The 23,634-nt window shown below is 42.2% G+C and overlaps 1 protein-coding gene across 1 annotated transcript; it reads right to left on the reverse strand.

Moving 5' to 3' along the window:
• Positions 1-12,745: 12,745 nt before the first annotated feature.
• Positions 12,746-23,294, reverse strand: THAP12 (THAP domain containing 12; the record flags this gene model as incomplete). Its single annotated transcript, XM_079546305.1, has 3 exons — positions 12,746-14,694; positions 22,904-23,049; positions 23,206-23,294. 3 exons carry the CDS (start codon positions 23,292-23,294, stop codon positions 12,746-12,748), a joined length of 2,184 nt encoding a protein of 727 aa, XP_079402431.1.
• Positions 23,295-23,634: the final 340 nt, after the last annotated feature.

Genomic DNA, 23,634 nt, shown 5'->3' on the forward strand with positions numbered 1-23,634 from the left:
CTGAGAAATTTGTAGAAGCAATGGTTAAAGTGTCCTATGTAACACAGTGAGGGCTTCATTTTAATAACTCCCTCCACTGCAACATGAGTTTGTGTGGTCAGGAACAGACAAATGTTTGAGCTGAATCATGTATCATGTATTAAGAAGTGGCAGTGAAATAATATCACACGATCAACATGAACATTGCTCTTATGTATTAGAAGCAAGCACAACAAAGTGCTGAGAGCATTAAAAAAGTTCCACTTTCCCACTTAGCTGTGCTGATCTGCATTTCCTTGTAAAGATTCATCAATGCTTTAGAGAACCTTTCAAGATTTAATTGCAGCATCTGGAAAGCCTGCTCTGAAATGCACTCATTTCAAAGACTCCAGGAGATCTGCACACACAATCACTTCATCTCTACCTTGGATCTCACCTGTGTGGGAAGCAAAACTAACGTGCCGAATGCATTCCTACTGAGAAGCTTTTACTGCCATCTTAATCCTTAATATATCATTTTCCTTCTTGCTCTTTGCTTTTCTAATACAGAAGAAAACTTTAAGAACGTTAAGATCTAAGGCGACTCTCTGTAGCACAACGTATACTTTTATTCCAATTGGAAAAGCAATGCCAAGCTGTCCTAATACCAAAAATATTCTTCCCCTTCCCTTTCTGTGGCAACACTTGCAACTTATTTATAGGTAAACTGCCCCAAAACAAAAAGAAAAACCCAGCCTAAGACAAAGGGTTTGCTCGCTGCTCAGCTGTGATGCTCAGCACTGTAATGAGATGAGCAATCCAATAAACTGAAAAACAAAACAACGCAGAAAGAAGGCTGTTTCATCAGTGCATATGATGGAAATGAGGTGGATTTGGTCAGCACAGCTGTGTGGTTTAAACAACAGTCATCCAAAGTTTTCAGCCTTCTGTAAACTTGGAAAACTATCTGTGAACTGTGCTGTTTTCCTGAATGGTTTGTGTATAAATTAAACTCAATGTTTTTTAAGCTGAATCATTTTTGAATATGTCTAACCACACACAAGCTTGTTCTACTATGACTTCAATTTAGTCATTTATAAAATGATGCTTCCCACCAGATTCATCCATTTAAAAAACAATTTTTAAAATTATTCAAGATTATTGTTGAATATAAAACACCAATTATTTTATGGCTCTGTTCCTGAACTCCCTCCCAGTCCAGAAGTTCTTAATCTGTATTGGCTATGAGATAGTCAGATGAAAAGAAAGAGAAAGAGGGGAAGGGAAAAGACTTGCATACTTGTAACTCTTTGTGCATTTAGCACATTGAAACATCTACTGTGCAGCAGCTCTGGGACGACAAAGAATGCAAGACATGTTTTTATCTGACCTAGCACCATTGTTACAAGTAATAAGATATTACCAGAATGGAAATGAAAATCCTTGTGGAGCCATACTTAGCTCAGGGAAAGTATCACAATACTTCAGGAAATGCCAATTTGTTGAAAATGAAGAAATGTCTATACTAATTTTTTTGTAATTAGATAAACACAGGAGGTAGGTTTCTGAGTCAGCTGTGGATATTTGATATTTCAAGTGGATGTTAACAACCCTTGCTCTTTCTGTGCTCCTATCTCTAACCTTTTTTGCAGAGATACTCTGTCTTACAGTGCAAATGCCAATGGAATGAGGAAGAGGAGAAGTGGGACCATTTGCAAACTGCTGTCACTGCTGTAAAAGGAGATGAAGATGCCTATTACTAAAACCACAGGGCGTGAGCTTCTACGATTCTTCCTCTATTGGTGATCCTTCCTCGTCCAGTGCTGAGAGTGAATTCAAAATGATGCTGTTATTAGGAGAGGTTGTCATTTAGCTTTCACGAACACCATCAACTGCGTGTTCATTTATCCCAAACTAACTCACCACTGCTGTGCTTTCTATTTAGAATCATAGAATCATTACAGTTGGAAAAACCAATATGAACATCAAGTCCCAACCATCAGTCAATGCCCGTGACTGCTCTAGACCATGTCACCCAGTGTGATATCAGCCCTTTTCTTGAACACTTCCATGGAAGGTGACTTCACCACCTCCCTGGGCAGCCTGTGCCAATGCATTACCACTCTCTCAGAAAAGAAATTTTTCTAATATCCAACCTCACCCTCTCCTGGCACAACTTGAGGCCACTACCTCTTGTCCTGTTGATGCTTCATTTGTCTTCTTTCCACTGTCTCTCATTGTGCCATAACTATAAGTCTACTGGACAAGAGACTTTCTTATAGCACTTGTCAGAGCTTTGGGAAATTCACTGAAAATATTTTGTGTAGCTAGATGCAGGTCATAACAACATATCTGATGATTGGGCCTTATATAACAGGGATTCTAAATTAGGTGAATGACACAGAAATTATTCTAGGCATTGAAGTCATATGACTACCCACGGATATATCTACATGGCTTTTTGTATACAAAATGAGTTCACCTGAGTCCCCAACTAATCAGCAGCGCTGGCACCACTTGCAGCTTCCTGCTTCCCATGCTTGCAGCAGGGCAGAGAACAGGGCAAAGTGTGCCCGCAGCAACCAGAGACCTGCACAGCACAGCAGGACACATGTAGTGCAAGTTGTGATTTAGGCACAGTGGAACATGACACAAATCAATATTTTCAAAGTTGAGAGTCAGTGTGGAGAAAATAAAGAAGTGCAAGCAGCAAAGTGTGTGGATCCACGTGATCCAATTACTAACCCTCATTGCTGGAACACCCTCCTCTATGCGTGCTCTGCATTTGACTACAGTGGTCAATACTCTGCAAAATCTTCAGGTGTTCTTGATCTTTGAGCAAAGAAGCAGAGAAATGTAGCAATGTTTTGGTTGTTTGCGAAGGCTTGCTAAGTCTTCAATTTAAACAGCAGTTAGTTACTGTTACAAATAACAAAGTGGTCAACACAAGAAAAAGCAGAGCAAGCTAATTAACTGTTCCAAGTGAATCTGGAATGTACAAGTTGCTATAGTCAGTGTGTAAAGCATCCCTTGGGGGTTTATGCTATTTAGGATTGTATTGATAATCCTATAGAAAGGGCTGATTTCTGTATTCACAGCAGAGGGTAAATCTAACTGGAATTTGCAGGAGCTGGGAAGCAATGAGAGTACATCCAAGTGCGGAAAACGAGCAGAATTCAATGTCTGCCTCTTTCAGGAAGCTTATAGCATCTCACAGAGCCAAGGTGAAAGGAGTTAATAGCACACACTGAAAGCCAGCACTAGAATACACAGTTTTCAACAGCAGCACAATTCCCAGCTACACAACAACTACAGTCAACTGCCAGACTTGCTCTGACAGGGCTGAATGTTGTTGCTGTGGAGAGAGACACAACAGCACCTGAACAAGGGAGTTTTGTTGCAGTTTTTGGTTCACTTCCTATCAATGTCCCAAATCTTTTTTTTTTCTTAGGATACTGTTTGTTGGAGACTCAGCTGCTTTTTCATCACTGTTCCTACTAACAAGCCACATCCCAGTAGATCCAAGAAGTGTGTCTATGTATCATCAGTTCTTAACATTGCTTCTACTGACCATAAAGAAATAATAAATAGATCTTCTATGAAGGAAAATACCTTTGCACCAAAATTTACGTATCGTTTGCAAATATATCATAGTCAGAATAAAAGAATTCAGTAAAGATAGAAGCGATGGCCAGCGCAAATTGGAAGCATGCAACTTTGCAGACGAAAAGTATGAAGGACTGTTGGGCTACATTTGGGAAGGGGAAAATAAATGGAGTAAAGTAGAAAAGTAATATTTATACGTACTAGTTCATGGAATGGAATCCAGTGGGGTTCTCAAAACCATAATTAAAAAGGTGGGAGGACATATCAAAAAAGGCAGACTTTAGAATTGGTTGGAAAGATTTTGTTACAGTATCTCCTGAAAGCCACCTGGGGAATGCATTACAATACCAAGGTAGCAAAACAAACACAGACCCAGCACTCTACCCAGATGCTGAACTTTCTTCCTAGACTAAGATTTCTGTAACCTGTGCTTTTCAGTGCCTTGAACTGTGAATGCCCACCCTGACACTGTTTTCAAGCTCCTTTCCACAGAGAGTGTTGAACGCTGTCTAAAAACAGTAGCCTTTCAATGCATATCCAGTTGAGAAATCTTAAGCAGAGGCATGCAGCAACACTCACTTTTAAAAGAAAGCCTTTAGGTGTAAAACCACACATCATACCAGGGTAGAAATTTGCACCTGGCCCTAGAGAGACCTGTCCCCTTTACAATTATTCAGAGATCAGCGCTGGGAGAAAAGAACAGCAGTGAAACATGAAGAACCACGAAGCAGCAAAGCATGCAGTACCTTAAGTATTCCTTGCAGCAGCAAATAGTGCTGGAAATGGCTGTGTCAGCATTTCTCCTTGAAGGACTTTGCAGGAGCAGCAGTGTGCTCCCAGCTGGCCGGCTGCATTTGGGCTCTCGTTCTTTTGTCTTGCCTGAAATGTGCAAAGACACAGGATTAGAGTTGTGAATCTGTTCATTTGTCCCTGTGTTACAATGAGAAAGTCTAGAAAATACAGGAATACCTGAACTCAATTTGTATATATATATAACTAGCACTTTCCAAATCCAGCTTTTATAGTAATGCAGAAGGGTGCTTTTACATAGGCTAACAAACCACATTGAAGCCACAGGTTTCTCAATAAACACATCTTCTGCAATGATGAGACACTTAGGGGGTTAAAGTTTATAACAGCAAAATGCAGAGAGCTTAGCTCACCTGCCAAGCAGTAATTCCTCCAAGCTTTCTGCCATCTCATCTCTTCTGACACTGAACAGGATACCCCCTGCCTTATACACAATGTTTGGAAGGTGTAGCTTAGCTGGCTGTACTTGAAAATTTAAAGCCAATGTTCACTTCATCTCTTCAGTCAGAATGAAGACTAAACTGGTCATTCAGACTCATGGATTTCACTAATATTTTGCTCGTTATTTTCTGCTTGGATCTTAGGGTGCAGGGTTCAGGAGGAGCTGTGAGCAGTGCAAAGTCTTGCAGGAATGAGCTGTGTGCACTTCACCATGGGATTGCTTCTTCATCATAGCTGGACAAGAAGGCTGATGTCAGCAAGACAAGCAAGGAACTTCTTCACATCTGGCTTTGCGTATGTTATATACATATGTATACATACAAAAAATGAATTAAAAAGTGACTTAGAAATGCTTATTCATTTGGCAAAATTCTTCAGGATGCAAAGGTTCTTTTCTCAGTGAGGTTCCTGGCCCTCATAGCATTCTGTTATGTTTTTGTTATTACAAAATGAATTGAAACCATATTTTTCTCATTTCAGTAAGTACCTTTGTGATGTCCAAACAACTCCAACAATGATATCATCTGTCTCTTTCCTCAAGAGAGGAATCCAGGCCAGACCTTGATATTCTTGCTTATTCCTGGTGCACACAGCCTTACACCAAAGCAAAGGCAGCAAGCCTTGCTCGTTGGAGGGGAAATGCATGTCACTGTACTGTCCACTTCATGCTGTACCTCCTACAGATTGTTCCCTCCTCTTCAGGGCTGCTCAACACTATAAATTAAGAGTTGAGGCTTGAATCCTGTTAACCTGATCTGTGCAGGCAGATACCTGAGGCCGTTCTTCAGCAAGACGTGTTCCCCATTAAGGATCTGCCCATATGGATCCTATTTCTGCACCAATACTTTTCAGGCTATGTGCAACGTGTGGCATAATTGGGCTGCAGTGCTTGAAGTGGCCTCTGATTTAATGAAACAGATGATTCACCTTCTATTTGTTAAGTCTCTCAGTTTAGGTCAAAGGTAACTTCAGCTGGCTGCACAATGGTGGGTCCACAGGGACAGACATGGGTTTAACTTCTCCAGCAGCATCATCCTGCCTCCAACATACTTTGTGTCAGCAGTACAAAGCTCTCCAGCACAGCTCTGATCTGCAGGCTGGCGGATGGGGATGGAGAAGTCCAAGAAACCATCTGTGCTTACTTCTAAGATGCACACAGGCTCACAGCAACGCACACCAAACAACCCGTGCCCTCTCTCAAGAACTTCACAAACCTTCTTGTGTTCTCCACACTCTCCAAACCAATTCTCCCTCCTTCCCAGTAGCTCACCAACATCCTTCCTCCATCACCAGCATCACCGCCATCAGCATCACCAGTCCATCTCCCTTTATGCCAGGGAATTTTCTTTCTATAAGGACTGCAGATTGTTTCCCAAGCAGCTTCTCTTTCCTGAAGGCGCTGCCTGTTTAGCTGCGGCCCCTTTCTCATTCTTTATTCCCTGCAAACACAGTCTTCTGTGGTTGCTCATGCTACTGCTTTTCAGGCATATTGGGTCAGGGGGAACTGTGCCTTGCTGTTCTTCCAGGTATAGGGAGAGAAGAGAGAAAGCTGTAAAAACCATAAAACAAACAAACAAAAAACAAACAACCAAATCTTTGAAGACACAAAACAGAGCTCTCAGCAAGTAGTTACTATTTGCCATCTCTGTCTCCCAAATGTGATAAATGTAAAGATGGCATAAAGAAAAATGAAAGCACTAAGGATGCACCAAGCCTGGCAGGATGCAAGAGGGTCTTGCAAATGTGACTTCTCTTCTTTTCATCCTTGTGATGTGTTCCCATTCATCACTATGTTAATCATTGCCTCAAGTTGCTGTCTGAGAGGCTCAAGATTGGAAGTTTGACCAAATAACCACCAAAGAAGAGGTTCAGCCAACTCATACTCCAATCTTTTCTATTCCCAGGTCTCCCTAAGGAAGTCCTACAGGCCTGCCCACTTCATCCAAGAGCTCTTCCTTAATTCTTCTCAATAGAGCTTTGCTAGGTAATCATCTGCTTCAGGATCTGGTGAGCACTGCAAACAGGCTCCAAGCAGCCAAAGCCAGCCTTTTTCCACCAGATGTGACTGTGAAAGAAAATATATGAATCAGTTCTGCCTGGAACCTTAAGGCAAGTTGCATACTGTCCTGTTCCCCAAACCTGGCTTCCTTCTCACTCCCCATTGCTAAATTCAGCATCCTACCACGTAGGCTAGTCCATTGGTCAATGCTGATCACTTGGAGAAGAGTTCTAGCGATTGATGAGACCCGTAAATGGGAACCAGCCCTTCCCAAAGAGACACAGCCAACACAACAGAAGGTAAGCAGAAGAAATCTACCTTCAGATAATTGATCTAAAGAGGTGCTGATAGTTCCTGGACACAACCTAACCTACAAGCATCTGGATGCTAGAATTGAGAGATGCAGTATAAAAATTTACACTGAGTCATGCATTACAAGGAGCATATTCTACCAAACATGTCTACACCAGGCAATGAAGTTGTGCTGTGGAAAAGCAGAGATTAAGACTCACAGTGAAATACAGCTGACCTTGTATTGGTGCCACCCATTCTTATCTGTAAAAAAAAAACAAAAACAACACACAAAAAGTGCAGTATGCACAAGCCAAGAGTAAGGAACTGGCCTGCTTCTGTGAGAAGCACCATGCACTTGCATGTACCATCCCTTCGTAGCCTGCTCTAAGGACAATGATTACAGTCCCTTGGAGGTGGACAGAGGACCTGAGATGGCGGGTGGAGTCCCAGCTACCATGCAGTGCAGCTTGTGTATGATATCCTCTTATTTTCACTTTGTAGTACTTTCATAGGAACACAGGTATGATACACTCATCATTATTATCTACTCTCACTTATCCAGTGCTTGCTGGACCTGCCATGAAAGATACTTCACTAAATACTTCAAATCCAAAGGCTGATATCAAGCAGGTGGTTAGCAAGTGTTCCAAGGATCCTTAAGACATGAGCAAAACTGTTCTCCATCTACATTACTGGTAAATTGTTCTTGTTCCAGTCAACTATACAACAAGAAGCAGCCAATCTCCATCTCGCAAACTTCAGAAAAGAGCTTAGGAGTCTTCATCAGCTTCTGTTGGGATGACCAGCATCACTGCTGCAGGTTATTCACAGCTTTTTCCACACCTGGCAGCACTGCATTCAGGAGGAGCAGGCATTTCCTGTGGTGGTGGACACTAAGGATGCCCTCTGCTTTAGTGAATCTGAGGGCTGAATGAAGGAATGGTCAAGAAATTTCCACCTGCTTCTTCAGAATTGGCACAATAAATACCAGATATTTCTATACACTGTACAGAAGCGTCTTGCTGCTTCACTAGGAAACAGCCACAAAGCTTGAAATTCCTCAGTGCTAGAAATGAAAGGGATAAAAGGAGACAAAACAGCAAGGCTCTGGCATTCAGTTCTTCCCCTCAAACACCACATCCTGTTGACGGTAGAAACTGAAGTCTTTTAGTTGCCAGAATTCACCTACAAGAAAATCCCACTGCAGTTCTTGAGCCATGTCAGTTATCATCTTGCTGAGTAGACCTTCTAGATGCTCTTCCAACAGTAAGAAAATAAAGGCACTTTTCCAGTTCAAGCTTCAACTGTCAATTGTCACAGATGACTGGAGACTCAGTAGCCACCTCACAGTGAAAAATGCCACAGAACACCTGCAACTATTAGCAGATTCTGGGCTTTCATGGGGATCTCAAATTTTAAAATGTAAATCACTGTTGCTCATTATCTTTTAGTAGAGCTAGAGTTGTCATATGCCTCTACTTCCTAACCATTGCCTGTAAGGGATGCTTGCAGGCTCACAACATGAAATAAGGAACCTTTGTTGTGCCTACAGATGCTTTGTTACAGAGTTCCTGCTGGTGGAAGATGTGGTCATGAATGCCTGAAGTAGACAGTGTGCAGGTGAAGCTGGAGGACATGATGACTTGGTAAAAGCCATCTTTTGTCTGTACCTCAAGATCTACAATTGGGAAACTAAGTCGTTTTTCCTCAGATTTTGATGCCAGTTAACACTTATACAGAGCAGCTGGGAATCTTAAGCAAAACTTCAGCCAAAACTGCAACACAAAAGCATCAAGGTTTATAGTAAGATTACCTGGGTAGTCACAAAGACTGTTTGCTTGATGATGTCTAACTTTAGGACACTGCAAAAAATGAGTAGGGAACTGCAAAGGTCCTGTTCTGTCACCAGGGCACTGCTCCTGATCCTCAGTATCACTGAATAAATTGTACAAGTACCTGCCTTGCCTTCAAAGACACTCCCAGGGGTAACTATAATGCAAGCTAAAACAGAAAAGACGCAGAACTAAGGTTTTATGAAAAGATTGCTTTGCTACATGAAAATAAATAGGAAAAAAAAAAAAACCTATGGCAATAACAAAGTGTACAATTACAGTGTTATGGAACAAAATTAACAAAATTTTGCAAAGTAAGGGCAGCATATAATAAGCACACACGTATTTTGAAACTGCTGTAGAACTATCTACAATTCCCAATTCCATTTTTTGCTGATGCCTCACTGCTTACACATTCGTAGAAATGATTCTTCGTAAGACTTTTTTTTTTCCCTTAGGGAAACAGGAGAGCATTAGAAGTCTGGAAATTATTGAATATTAAGCCTACTTTGGGATAACACCTATTGTTATTCTATATTAGGAACTGCTGCCTGGAACAGATCCAGTAAAGAGATTTATTTTCATCCTTTCAGATTAATTTGGATGTTTCTGGCAACTCTGAGATTTGCAGTGTTTCACATAAACGGAGTGCATGGGGAACATGATAGCTCCACCCAGAATCATTAAGTGGTTCTGGTCCTTTACTTCTTTACAGCAGAACTTTGGCAGCCAGACAAGCCGTTAAAACATTTCTATAGCCAGACAGAAAAAGCACTACAGGAGATAGGAAGCTACATGCTACTTTTGAAAGGAGCAACAGAACATTCTAACAAAAACTTTGTGCATGGGAAAAGAGTTTGTATATGCTTAAGACAAGCACTATTTACACAAAATACCATCAATTGAGGAAAACATATTGCTTTGTTACATAGAGTATTCCAAAAAGGCAGGTCAAAGCCAGGCAAATACCTCAGTTGCACCTTGGAAACACATACTGTCCTGTACTGATAGGTTATTTAAGATGACAATTCCCTCTGTCTCAAAAGTCTGTTAAAAAATGGAACCAAAGCTTATCCTCAGTATTTCTCTCAGTTTCAGTTACTTCTCTATCAATCTCTGGCCTGCTCTAGCAGTAATATTCTCTTTGATATTGTATCATTGGATTCTCCTTCAGCTGTCTCCAATCTGCACCTCCAGCAGATGGAAGCCATTGTATTATCAGGAAATGGTTTCTTCCACACAGTCCTCTTACATCAGAGGGCTACCTACCATTGCCACCTGCTATTTCTCTGCTCCTACAGATAATGCAAAGCCACCGTTCAGACTTCCTGCTATAGGTTTTCAAGTGATGACATCAAAAAGAAGCAAGGTATTCTGCAGCAAAGAAACAATTCAAATAGCCTTAGTAGGGAGCTTTTGATTGATTACAATCCAGGCATTGCTGTGAAAGGCAGTGTGATGATCAAGCACAGCAACCAATCAAAGCACTTGGAGCCAACTAATTAGCAAAGCTAATCACAGTTTGGCTCCAGAAGACATTTCAGTAGCTAATGGGTGTTTTACTGCATTTCTCTTCTCCCATTTGTCTCTGTACATCAGTCAAAAAGATCCTAGTCAGAAAGATCATAGTCAGAAAGAATCTTCAGCACTTTTGGTCAATCACATGGAACTACGGATCAGTTTTCCGTGGCTAACTATGCACGTATGCCTATACTCAAGCAACAGATCTTACCAGCTGAAGTGCAATTTTTGTGGTCTCTGTCTCATCAGAAATGAAAAGAAGACAAACAGTAGCAGCCCTCTGATGTACCTAGACAGCTTCTTTAGATAGCAAATGAGCCTGCAGTTGTTATTACAGCTCAGAAACAGAAGTTAGGTGGAACCAACTTGCTTCACAAGGCATTAAACCTTGCCTGCTGTCAAGACTCAGGGAGCTCAACCAGTCTGCTGTGCAGTGAGGATTCCAACAATTGGAGTAAGTCACTTTGCTGCACCTTTTTTTATTCCTTCTTAAAGCATTCCTGATAGAGGACTGGTACAAGGCTCACCTCACATCACTGTGTTTACTAGAAGTGACAAACATTCCCAGGAAAGAAAAGCATTTTCCCCCTAACCCTCGTCCTTTCTTCCCCCCCCATTATTAAGATTGTAATTCAGATGTTCTTAAACAAACATTTTCTGTCTGAATTCTAACTTTTTTTTTTTTTTCATATATCCTTTTCAGAAAAAGAACAAGCTATTACTGGTTATTACATTTTCTGGCTGAGACAACTGCATGAACAGGAAAGCATGCCAGATATCAGATAGAAATAGCAGCAAAAGAAATGATAACACTTTTAAAAGTAATTCTTTGCTACACAAATGTAAATAAAAGCTCCTGAAAACATTAAAGATATACATAACCATTTTAATAACTAGGTTTACTAGAACTAAAGTGTTGTAGGGTTTGTTTTTTTCCAAATTTGTTGCTTGCCTGTGGTCACACTGGGAGTTGTATTTATCACTGTCTCTACAGTCATTCAATTTTCTGTTGCTGGGGGTTTTCCTCCACTGGAAACAAAATACATAGAAGCACAATTGTAAGTTAAACAACTGGCGTGCATCGGGATAGCTACAAAACTTTTCAGTCATTCAAGTTAAAGCTATTTCCACCTGCCACTGCTTCAGTTAGACAGAACTTCCACAATTAAGAACGCTGTGTTAAAACTGTTTCAAAACGCTTTAGAAAAGCTCCAGCAGAACATACAGATCACACGTTACTACACAGATCTTTCTGTGTCTTAAGACAAGGTTACTCACTAGGATCACAAAACAAAACAAACACGACCAAACTAAAAGGTACCTTACAAGAGTATACACATTCTCAAAGAGGCACCGCTTTACCAATAAATTCAATACTGTGTAAAAAGCAATTCACATTTTATTTTAAATTGCAATAAACTGTACAAAAATGTTTCATTCTTGCCAAAAATAACAGCAATATTTTCAATCTTACTTCTAGACAAACAACGAACTCTTATTTTAATTTTTCCTGGGTGAGTTCACAAGTAAACAGACAATAAGACTCACTTTTTTTTTTTACTTTTTTTTTTGTCAAACAGACTTACATTGTACTGGAATAAATGTTAATTTTTTTAGAGTCCTTAGGGAATTTCAGTACTCCTACCATGCTTGTTAAAAGCCTAAAGTTGTGTGTCTCACACAAAGGAATGTAAACAGTCAGGAGATTAAAGAGGTTGACTCTTCCAGTGAAACCTTAAACGTATCTCTGTACCACCAACATTCACTTCACACCAAGAACAGTCCACACCATGAGGCCTGCGCAACTGCTGAATTCATTCTCCAAAATGCCAACTGAATGGGCATCAGCCAAAGACAAATTCAAAAAGCATGAAGTCAAATTCTAAGTAACAGAACAGAAATGGATTATACCCTTTTTAACACTTTCAGTTTTGTCTTAACCTATTTCATGAGCAAATATTGTAACAGCCCCATCAGATCTACAATCATCACAATGTACTTTTTCCAAGATGCAGCAAGCAAGCACCCAGTTAAGTCAATCAGATACAGAAAGCACCTCTGCAAAGAACATGGGCTTATTTTCAGACTTTGTTCACATAGTATATTTAATACAGACTAACAAAACATAACGTGGGTTATTGACCACAGCTTCTTAAATCTGAGACCTAAAAATGGAAATACAATTGCGGTGATTATTTCAGATTTCCAAGTCTTTCCCACCCCCCCCCCCCTCATTGCAAGTTAAATAGCAAAAAAAGCTGTTCAATCAGTCTTAAAAAAAAAATTAAGCGCTCTCTGTTACTTCAGAGTTGTTCGAGGGAAGAAAGTCTGCTTGAAATTCCACTTTACCTGGATAGAGTTTAATGTAGGTGTCCACCATTAAGTCTAAGTCATGTTTTATATCAATGTTTATGTTCAGCAAAGCTAGGTTGCTTGACCTTTGCTCTGTCACGGTGTTTTTCAGGTATGCCTTTAAGCGCTTTCGTCCTATTTCGTATTTTTCATTCTCCACTTTCATCACTGGAAGAATGCACAAGACTTTAAGCAATGCATATACATTAGGGAAATACTTTATGTCTGGCAAGTGAAGTGCTTCATAAATAGTAGCTGGAAGTTCAATATCCTTTCCTCTGTGCTTCCACTTGATTCTCCAACAATGAAGCTCAGCAGAAAGCGTGTCCGGATTAGGTAAGTCATTTTTGTACATGTCAGCATGATGCTCCTCAGACGTATTGAATTTGAGCTGACCCATGACTGAGGGCACTAAAGATAAACACTTCAGAGCTTTTAAATGCTGTTCTGAGAATATATCTTTTAATTCTTGAATTATATGTTCCACTGTAGGGACACTAAGAATTTCCTTGTAGTAATTTTCCGACGTTAACTCAGCGTCCAAGTTACCCTGTTGAGACCTGCGGAATTTTCCAGGGAGTTTAATTTGTACATCCAGTTTTGCAGCCAAGTTTGTTGCTTCCTCAAACCAAAATTCATGATAAACTTCAATATTCTCCATCACTTCGTTCAGAGAATGCAACACCGCCGTTAAGCTGCTAGCTGCAAAGAATACATCTGATGTTTGTCCCTGGAGATTTTTTCCAAATGCTCTCGTAAAAGACAGAACGTTTTTCAGAATTACAATAGTGACAATGAAGTCAAAATCTGTTAATGCACTTGAAAGTACAAATGCTCGACCAGCAATGAAGTTGTTCCACCTGACAGTGGAATCGTTGCTTACTGCGTCCAAACACAGTACTAAAGCTTGCATGAGATCCACCAAAACCTCAAAAGTATCATGCCTGCCTGTCCACTGAGAACGGCAGATCTCCTTCAGCTCATTACCTTTCTCCTCGTTGTTCTGAAAAAGAGCAGAAATTGTATTGTCCAGTTCCACCAGTAACTGTGGAGATCGACTAAAAAGACAGCGAACTTCTTCGATCGTTCCTAGGGCCGTGGAAACACCGACAACAGGAACCGACTTTGCCAACCATACATTTAAGGCACAAGAGGAACACAGAGTATACACAGCTTGTGGATACTTCTCCAAGAGTCTTGTAGCCACAACTTTCATTTTAGAAGCAAACCCACTGGAGACGATGTAGGCTTGACCCCTACAGTATTCCATGTTCAGACCCCATTTTTCAGTAATAGTCGTATGGAACTTAACAGCTAATATTTCAGGGTCAGCCTCATAAGGTAAAAATCCTATGAATTCTTCTCTCAGATTATGAGAATCATCAACGAATCTCACCAAGACTGGCAAATGTTCCTCTCCTGCTATGTCTACTACTTCATCAGTGACAATAGAAAAGAAGTGCGAGTCTCTTACTTCCCTCAGTGTTTCTTCTCTAATGCAGCTCTCACAGATCTCAAGCATTTGCTTCTGCTGTGTTTTCGAACAATACTCAAGATTGACCGCAGTCATCTCAAATCGTTTCCTCAGAACTTCATCTCCAGCATTGATTCTATATTCCAGCAGAGCCTGAAAGTTATCTGAAGTAAAAATACCTTCTGGAAGCTCATCCGCATTATGGCTATCCAAGGGAATATTTTGTTTACCCATGAGGATCAGAATTTCAAACAATGACTTAAGGTAATCCTTGTTTTCTCTTTCTTCTAGAGTTAAAGGAACAGATTTCTCCTCTTGCTGCTCCCCACCTTCCTCTGAGACAGCGTTTTGTGCATTGCTTTCATTCAGTTCTTGAGTTGCCTGTTCTCGTTCAAAAGCTTCATTAACTACAAAATACAAAATATTGTAAGTGTTAAGACAACTAAAATATAACATTTGCTTTCCCCTACTATCCGTATTACCTGTAAGTTACTGGAACCCACAGAAGAATCTTTCCAGTTTTAAAGTGACTGACTACATTGCAATGAGCTTAGATGAACTATCTGAATCAAGCAGCAACTAAATTACCCTCCTGAACAAATAAATAAATTTACACTTATGTGCCCTACAGTTTCTTATCAGCCTTAGTAAACAAAGTTTTTATGAACTCATTATTTTGTCCACTTACTCTTTTGCTGCTTCAGTGTTCTTATTTCATCTTCACTCTTAAAAAAAAATAAAAAATGATATACTGATGTTATTGTCTACCACATGACCCCTTTAAAATACTGAAATATATCAAGGTCAGATGCAAATACTGCAGATAAGACCATTTTTAGAGTGTTAATACCTACCAAAAACATGCTAGAAGGTCTAAGAGAAGGAGGTTCTTCAGGTAGTTTATTGCTGTCACAACACATATCTATTAAGTGCAGAAGAATGGTTTGCTACTACTGCTAAGGTTCCCATACATACATCAGGAGATTGTTCAATCTGCATTTTACAATTATGAGTATATCAATTACATCAAAGAATTCCATTCTATTACGAACACGTACTGATAGCAGTAGCCTTCAATTATTTTCTACGTTTCAGTTAATAAACACTTATCAAATGCATCTGTCTGTGGTTCTGATGTATAAACACAGTTTAAGAGTTGAATTCATCTTAATTTTCAGTATACTGAAATCCACAGAGACCTAAAGACACAAAGTGTCCCGAAACAGCCACTGACAAGTTACAGTTCCACAACAAATTGCCTGACCTTGCTTTTACACATAGATTGTATTTGTAGAGCTCTGAAGGATGTCTGAACTGCAGAAGTGACTCAGATAAACAGAAACAGTCAACACAGAGCAAGATTTGCAGGGTTGCAGCTGTAAGGTGTTTTCCAGTTACCACTGCAATGACAAGTAAGAGGAAGCAATACACTTCCCCTGCAAGACACAATCAGCTCTTGTTTTCCAGATTATCCCATTAAACTTCTGGTAGATAAAACTTCAGTGTAACATTTAGATTTTAACTTACAATCAATAACATTATACTCAAATAGCAGTATAGAAACTGAAAACACCGAAGTGCTAATCATTAGACATTTCATTTAAAATTTCACATGAACTTACTTGTTTCCATAGCTCTAACATTAAAGCAAAGCCAAATCAAACTTACTTTACAAACTTACCAGCTCTTTTATCCGTTTTCTATGTCTGCTGTGGGGATTGTTCAGATGACTTGTAAGATCAAATATAGTTGGCACAGCATTATCTCTTAAAACTGTTCTGTAAGGGCTCTGTAAAGACATCCAGATTAGTGTTGTCTCTGGGAAGCAAGCATAGTCTCTGAAATTCTGTGTTTTTGGGGAGGAAAAAAAGCCCAGCCTCTGAAATGTTGTGGGTTTTGTGTTGTGTGTACAATGAGCATCACCTATGAATTTCTGTTGGTTTTGTACAAAGGTTTTTTTTCCAGTTAATTATGTTAATTTTCTGATGCATCAAAACAGACATATAGTTCTACTATGCAACACCCATTCTCAAGAAGACTGAAAATGAGAAGAGATGTTTAAGAAAATAAGTATAACCACTTTTTCCACCCCTTTATCTTCATATCACAGATCCCTGGTGCAGCAATTTTAAGTTATTTGAATATTATGATTATTTTTTAATAAATTTTCTGGATGTTACAGACACTGATGCATCAGAAAGAAAACACTTTGATCATCCTGAAGGAAAGCACATCTGTCAGATGAAGAAGAGGAAGGCTTCTAGATGATCATATAAATGTTTCCAGCAGTTAAAATGTTTTAAATAGAAATTTAAGTTCACAGTATATGTAAATATACATTGTCTAAATTGAACTGTTTCCATCAAGAACAGGCCTTTAACTGACCATGTTTGGACAAGTCACTGGACAAAAGATTTCAAACGGTTTCATGAAGCTTCACTGCAGATCCAGAATTACTTCCAGTGGGCATTTTTTGGTTTGTTTCTGGGATGCTGGCTAAACAAAGACCCTGTCCTGTGTACTACCACTAGGAACTCAGTCTGACCTACAATAATTAAAAATTTTAATTATTCTATATAATGAGAAGATCAACTCCGACTATTTCAGTCTAGAAATCAAAATTTGGTACAAAGCCACAAATCTATCATTTCCTACTGCTAAGTAAGCTGTTAAAAAAAAATCAGCATCATCTTAATGAAGTAATAGCCTTCAATTCTTCATGCTAACAGGAAACAGTACCATGATTTTCACTGGATAAAAAATAGCAGGAACCAAAAGCCTGACAGATACACAGAATGTTTAAACCTCTCGGCCACAGCTGAGGGCAACTGAACTGAACTGCACGAAGTACACACTTCACTAACAGCACACTAATGATCTTCAATAATTAGAGGTATGCAAACATATATTCTTACACCCAGTAAATGTAAATAATGTGTAATACATAGTGACAGTAAACAAAATGAACAGTTTTGCACGAGGAAAGAATTGCAATGAAGACCAGAGCTAGACAATCATTAAGCCAGCAGAAGCAGTTCTGCATTTCTTATCCCAAACTGCTTGCTTCCACCTCATCCTTTGCCAGTACAGACATCTGCAAGTCTGTACAGTACCCTGGGCCACAACAACAAGGTCAATTAGAACTAAGATTTATTTTCCCAGAGACCCAGGACATCAAAGATTAAATGCAGCAATCTGATTAAAAAGAATCTTAATCACGTTCTACAAGGTGCAATAAACAAATGCTTGGTTTTACTCACACTTCTACATATCATCGAGGTCTCAAAATGCTTAGCGCACAGTCTGTAGTGCTTGTTGAGTTGATCTGGAGTTTTATCTTCTAAATCTGCCCTTCGACAGTTCTCTACCCATCTTTGACACCTGCACGTAAGCAGAAAATGTTAGCTAGTTTTAAGTTTAAACCAAATGCCCTACAGTTTCAAGCTTGGCTCATAACCAGTTTGCAGTGAGCCCTGCCCTTCATGAAAGCCCGTAAAGAATCAAAAGATCTTTCAAAAATCTGCTTTTATCCATTTGCTTACCATTCAGTATCACCCAGGCAGTCACTACTACCAGTAACTGATGTAACTTAGTCAGCTTGTACTTCCCCCAATGGGGTCGATGCAACCGCATTTGAACAGCATAGAGCATCCAGTAAAACTCATCTACTATTTCATTTGCTCAGTAAATCATATATGTAAGTTAAGAAGATTCCAGCAGTCATTAATATCTCAGTATTTAGAAGTTCAAAATAAGAACAAGTCCCACAAAGACAATTCTCCAAAGGAACACTGCTGTAATGGACGTGCACCTTGAGGCACCACAGACTCACCACAAACAGTAACAAACGTTACTGTAATCTGATAGAAGGTTTATTATTGATAATTCTATCTGTGTAATGAGGTTACACAAGCTCCTACCTCTCCTAGGCCAAAACCCTCCCCAAACTAACTGAAGAAAGCCAGAAATAGCTACATTACCAAGAATTACAATGCTATCACAGTAATCCTACAGTAAAAATGGGAAGGAACTTTCATTCTCAATGACTTCTTTTACAACACAACACTTTGCGACATGCTTCTCAGCTTTCCAACTTAGATTTCTCTCTCCTTGTTTTTTTAATTGGCACTTGGAACAAAAAAATAACAGCAGCAACAAGAACCATAAAACAGGAATCATTTCTAATAGATTATTCTCATAGATTCACAGATAACATCTTTTATTAAAATAAAAACACTTCTCTTGCTCAGCCTTTTGGCAACACAGCAGAACGCTCTTCCTTTAACCACACAGCATAAATAGGCTTTTTTACATTGGAGAACTTTAACATGCAGACCATATTCAGTCCAGCTCTAATACTTCCTAAGCAGGTGCTCCAATTACCAAACAATTAAGGGCAATCATACCGGCTGTCACAAAGGCTGATGAGACTCCTGATAGTGAATGGAGAATGCTTCAGTCCAGAGGGGTGGTCAGAACAAGAGCCTGACCTTACATGCTTTTCTCCACTGACTCAGGGTGGCTGAGGAAGACCACCACAGAGCGAAGTCAAAGCCTCCTGCTTTATGATAGCTCCTCTGAATCACCTCCTAGCAAACACAGGAACAAACTGGTGGCAGCAATGGCACATATACAGCACATACATCAGAGCTGGCATACAGTTGTCAAAGCAAAGTCAGCCCAAACCCCTCTATCTCCAACGTTGCTGCCATCCAGAAAACAAGTTAAGTACATACTAGTAGAAGGTAAGCACCACATCAAACTCTTCAGCAATATCAAAAGGCACCACATCAATCTTCTCAGAAGAGCCATACTGGGAAAAAGAGTTGCACAAAGATAAAATTACCAAAAGCTCCTCTCCTTTCTTGTTTTCTCCCCTGGTTACATATAGGCAGCTGTGGCGGCCACCTTCTGCGCTGAAATCAACTCCTGAGTAAACGATCTTGGCACAAAGAGCCTGAGTTTGTGGCACCAAGCTCTTCACCCACTGGAGCATAAGATCTGTAACTGGAGCCCTAGGCATCTATGGAACTTCAGCAGCAAAGACTGGAGTGTTGGTATTTTGTCAGGTGGCCACACAACTAAAGGGAGATGGTAAATGTTAAGAGTAATAACTGACTGTCATCAGTTACTGACTCACAAGTAAGCCATTCCTACAACCATAACTGAGATTCAATTCCATGGGCACCTCTTTTTGCAAACATTAATTTATGCTGTTCAACTCACTGTAGCTGACACACATTTTTTCCAAAAGACCTTTAAGCTTCCACAAACGATGGCTGATAGTAAATACATTAAGAAGTTTTAAGTATTTCAGTTTTAGTTTATAATTCCAGTAACTGCACATTTCTGGACTTCTTTCTGACATGCTACAATGGCAAATGTTAAACCAAAGCTCCTTTCAATACAGAACTTATGAACTGAGAAAGGTATTTTCTTTACACAATAAACAGAATCACACAGAATCACAGAATCAAAAGGTTGGAAACGACCTGCAAGATCGTCTAGTCCAACCACCCTCTCATTCCTATTAGTACCACAAGTTACTAAACCATATCTCGTAGCTCCATCATGTATTAAACTATCATGTATTGACCAGCTTTGAGTAACTTGACAACATTCAGATTTTCCAGCAAGGATTCCTTACAAATTATGCCTGAAGCTCAGACAGCACCAAAACCGAATTTTGCAGAAAACACTTCTTCCTTATATCCAACCTTAATCTGCCCTTCTTTAATACAAAATCACCTCCCTTTGTCCTATTCCCGTGAAAGAGCCTGTTCCCTTCTTTCTTATAGCCCCCCTTTAGATGCTTACAGGCTGCTCTCCCTGGAGCCTTCAGGCTGCACAGCCCCAGCTCTCTCAGCCTGTCCTCACGGGAGAGGTGTTCCATTCCTTAGATCATTTTTGTGGCCCTCCTCTGGATATGCTCTACCAGCTCCATGTCCCTCCTGTACTGATGACTCCATGTCAGGTCACAGTACTCCAGGTAAGGTCTTACAGCACAGAGCAAAGGCACAGGATCGCCCCCTTGCCCTGCTGACACTGCATTAGATGCAACCCAGGATACAGTAGGCTTTCTGGGTTGTGAGGACACACTGGCTCACGTCCAGCTGCCATCCACCAGTATTCCTAGGTCTTTTCAGCAGGGCTGTGCTCCATCCTTACATTTCCCAGCTTGTACAGATAGCAAGGGTTGCCACGAACCACGTGCAGATTTGCAATTGGACTTATTGAACCTCATGAGGTTCTCCTGGGCTCACTGCTTAGCCAGTCCAGATCTCTCTGGATGGCATCCCATCCCTCGGACACGTTGACTGCACCACACAGCTTGGTGTCACCTGCCAATTGCTGAGGGTGCACTCGATCCCACTGTTGATGTCAGTGATGGAAATGTTAAAAAGCACTGGTTCTCACCACCACCATTTTAAGCCACTGACCACCACTGATCTTGCAACCAGTTCCTTGTCCATCAAACAGTCCATGCATCAGATCCATATCTTTCCAACTTGGAGAGAAGGATGTTATGGGGGACTGTGTCAAAGGCCTTACTGAAGTCCAGATAGATGACATCAGTGGCTCTTCCCTTGTCCATTGTCACAGCTAGGCCATCATAGAAGGCCACAAAGTTGGTCAGGCAGGATCTGCCCTTAGAGAAGCCAAGCCAGTTATCCTGTATCACCTCCCAGCCTTCTACGTGCCTTAGCACAGCTTCCAGGAGAATCTGCACCATGATCTAAAGTGGGACAGAAGTGAAACTGACAGGTTGATTTCTACATCTAAATACGTCTTACTTCTCACTGCACTTTCCACGGCCTAAATCAACTCATGCAACTATTGCTTTACCAGCACACAGATTCTGCTTGGAATTTGGAACTTGAATACCTCACCACTTCTGCTGTTGCTTAGGATGCTCTACCATTGATCACCAACTCACTGACATCTGCTCGTCACAAAGGCTGCAAGTCTCTGGATGCAGTACTCCAGATGGGGCCTCACGAGTGCAGAGTCAAGAGAGACAATGACCTCCCTTGCTCTGCTGCCAGCCCTCTTTTGATTCAGCCCTGGGTATGGTTGGCCTCCAGGGCTGCAAATCACATTCAGTTTAATGTGACCCGGGGTACTGTTAGCCCTCTTGGCCACAAGAGTACACTGCTGGCTCATGGACGACCTGTCATCCACCAGGATTCCTATGTTCTCTGCAGGGCTGCTCTCAATGAGTTCTTCTCCTAGCCTGTATGCCCAGACTCAAGTGCAACACCTTGCAGTTCGCACTGCTGAACCTTGCTTGGTTCATGTGGGCCTATTTTTTAGGTCCATCCAGATCCTTTCCTTCTGTTGTGTCAACTGCACCACTCAGCTTGGTGTCATCAGCAAACATTCTGAGAGTGCACCCAAACCTGTTATCTATATCACTGACAAAGATGTTGAACGTCACTGGTCCCAAGTCAGACCCTTGGAGGACACCACTCCATGACCAACTTCAATTGGGACATAGAGCCATTCACAACCTTTCACTTCACAGAATCACAGAATGGCCAGGGTTGGAAGGGACCTCAAGGATCATGAAGCTGCAACCCCCCTGCCACCAACCTCCCCATTTAATACTAGACCAAGCTGCCCAGGGCCCCATCCAATCCGGCCTTGAACACCTCCAGGGATGGACGGGGTATCACAGCCTCTCTGGGCAGCTGTTCCAGCACCTCACCACTCTCTCTGTAAAGAATTTTGCCCTGACATCCAACCTAAATCCTCCCTCCCTCATCTTCAAAACATTTCCCCTTGTCCTGCAGTTGTCTACCCTTTCAAAGAATTGATTCCCCTCCTGTTTGTAGTCTCTCTTTAGGTACTGAAAGGCTGCAATGAGGTCACTACTCAACCTTCTTTTCTCCAGGTCTGAACGAGCCCATCTCCCTCAGCCTGTCTTCACAGGGGAGATGCTCCAGTCCCCTGATCGCCCTTGTGGCTCTCCTCTGGACCCTCTCCAACAGCTCCCTGTCTTTCTTGTACTGGGAGCTCCAGACTTGGACACAGTACAGCAAATGGGGCTCCACAAAAGCAGAGTAGAGGGGGACAATCACCTCCCTGTCCCTGGTGGCCACCCCTCTTCTGATGGAGCTCAGGGTTCCATTTGCTTTCCAATGTGCAAGAGCACACTGCTAGCTCATGTTATGTTTTTCATCCATCAGGACCCCCAGGTACTTCTCTGCAGGGCTGACTGCGACCATCCAACCAATTCTTTATCCATTCAATTGTCTGGGCATTGAGCCATTCTGCCATTTATGAAATGACTGAGACTGGAGACACTCCAGGGTCCTCCGAACCCAACCCTGCCCCAGTAGAGCCCCCTACAGCGTGGCATCCAGAGGGGTTTTGAGGGAGGACACTTCAAAACCTCTCTAAGCACCACTTGGCAAGGAATGGGCTATTGATGAGCACGGGACACCTGTCAAAGCAAGGCATCCTCAGAGTCAAGCAACCCTTCGCTCCCTCACACCCTAGCACCCTCTCACAGTGCCATTCAGAGGCAGGAACGCCCTCCCTCACATTCCTCTTACATCCAACCTCCCCCCACTCCTCACAAACACAACCCCCACATGCAGGGGAGTAGCGAACGGCCGCCTCGACGCATGCGCAGCAGCGCTCCCGCCTCCCGCCGCGGGCCGGAGGGTCCCGCAGAGCCCCGCCCCTCGGGCACCACAGAGCGGGCGGCCGCCGCCAGGAGGAGAAGCGGGCGGCTCCTGACAGCGGAGTCTTCCCGCCTAGGTGAGGAGGAGCACGGAAAAAAGGAGGAGGGAGGGAGCGAGCCGCCTCCCAGCCGGGGTGTCAGGCCGGGATGCGAGGGGAGAAGCGAGGCCCGGTGCCCGCTCCCTCCTCCCCGCCGCTCCCCGGTTGTCTTTCCCGATCTGGGCTCTCACCTGACCGGGTCCCGGGGAAAGCGGAAGAAGGCCAGGTCAGACTGCGTGCTCTTGCGGGTGCAGTTGGGGGCCGCGCAGAAGTTCGGCATGGCCCCCCGGATCGGTGGGGCTGCCCCTTTAAATCCGCCGAGCCGCGGGGGGGGGAGGGGGGGATGTGGGGGGGAGGAGGAGGAGGAGGAGGAGGAGGAGGAGGCCGGGGGGGAGGGAGGGAGGAGGGGTAGGGGGGGGGGAAGCGGCTCCACACTGCTGTGAGCGGCCGGGAGGATTCACCGCCACCCTCCGCCGGGAGCAAGGGCCGCCTCCTTCCCACAGTGCACCGGGCCCGGCCGCTCGCAGTGTGCATGCGCCATGTGGAGCCCGGATGAGCGGTGCGCATGCGGGCTGCCGGCGGGCCCCTCTGGCTTCCCGTCGTAGGGAGAGCGCGGGAGG

This window comes from Tetrao urogallus, assembly GCF_951394365.1.
Source record: "Tetrao urogallus genome assembly, chromosome: 1".
Lineage (NCBI taxonomy): Eukaryota > Metazoa > Chordata > Aves > Galliformes > Phasianidae > Tetrao > Tetrao urogallus.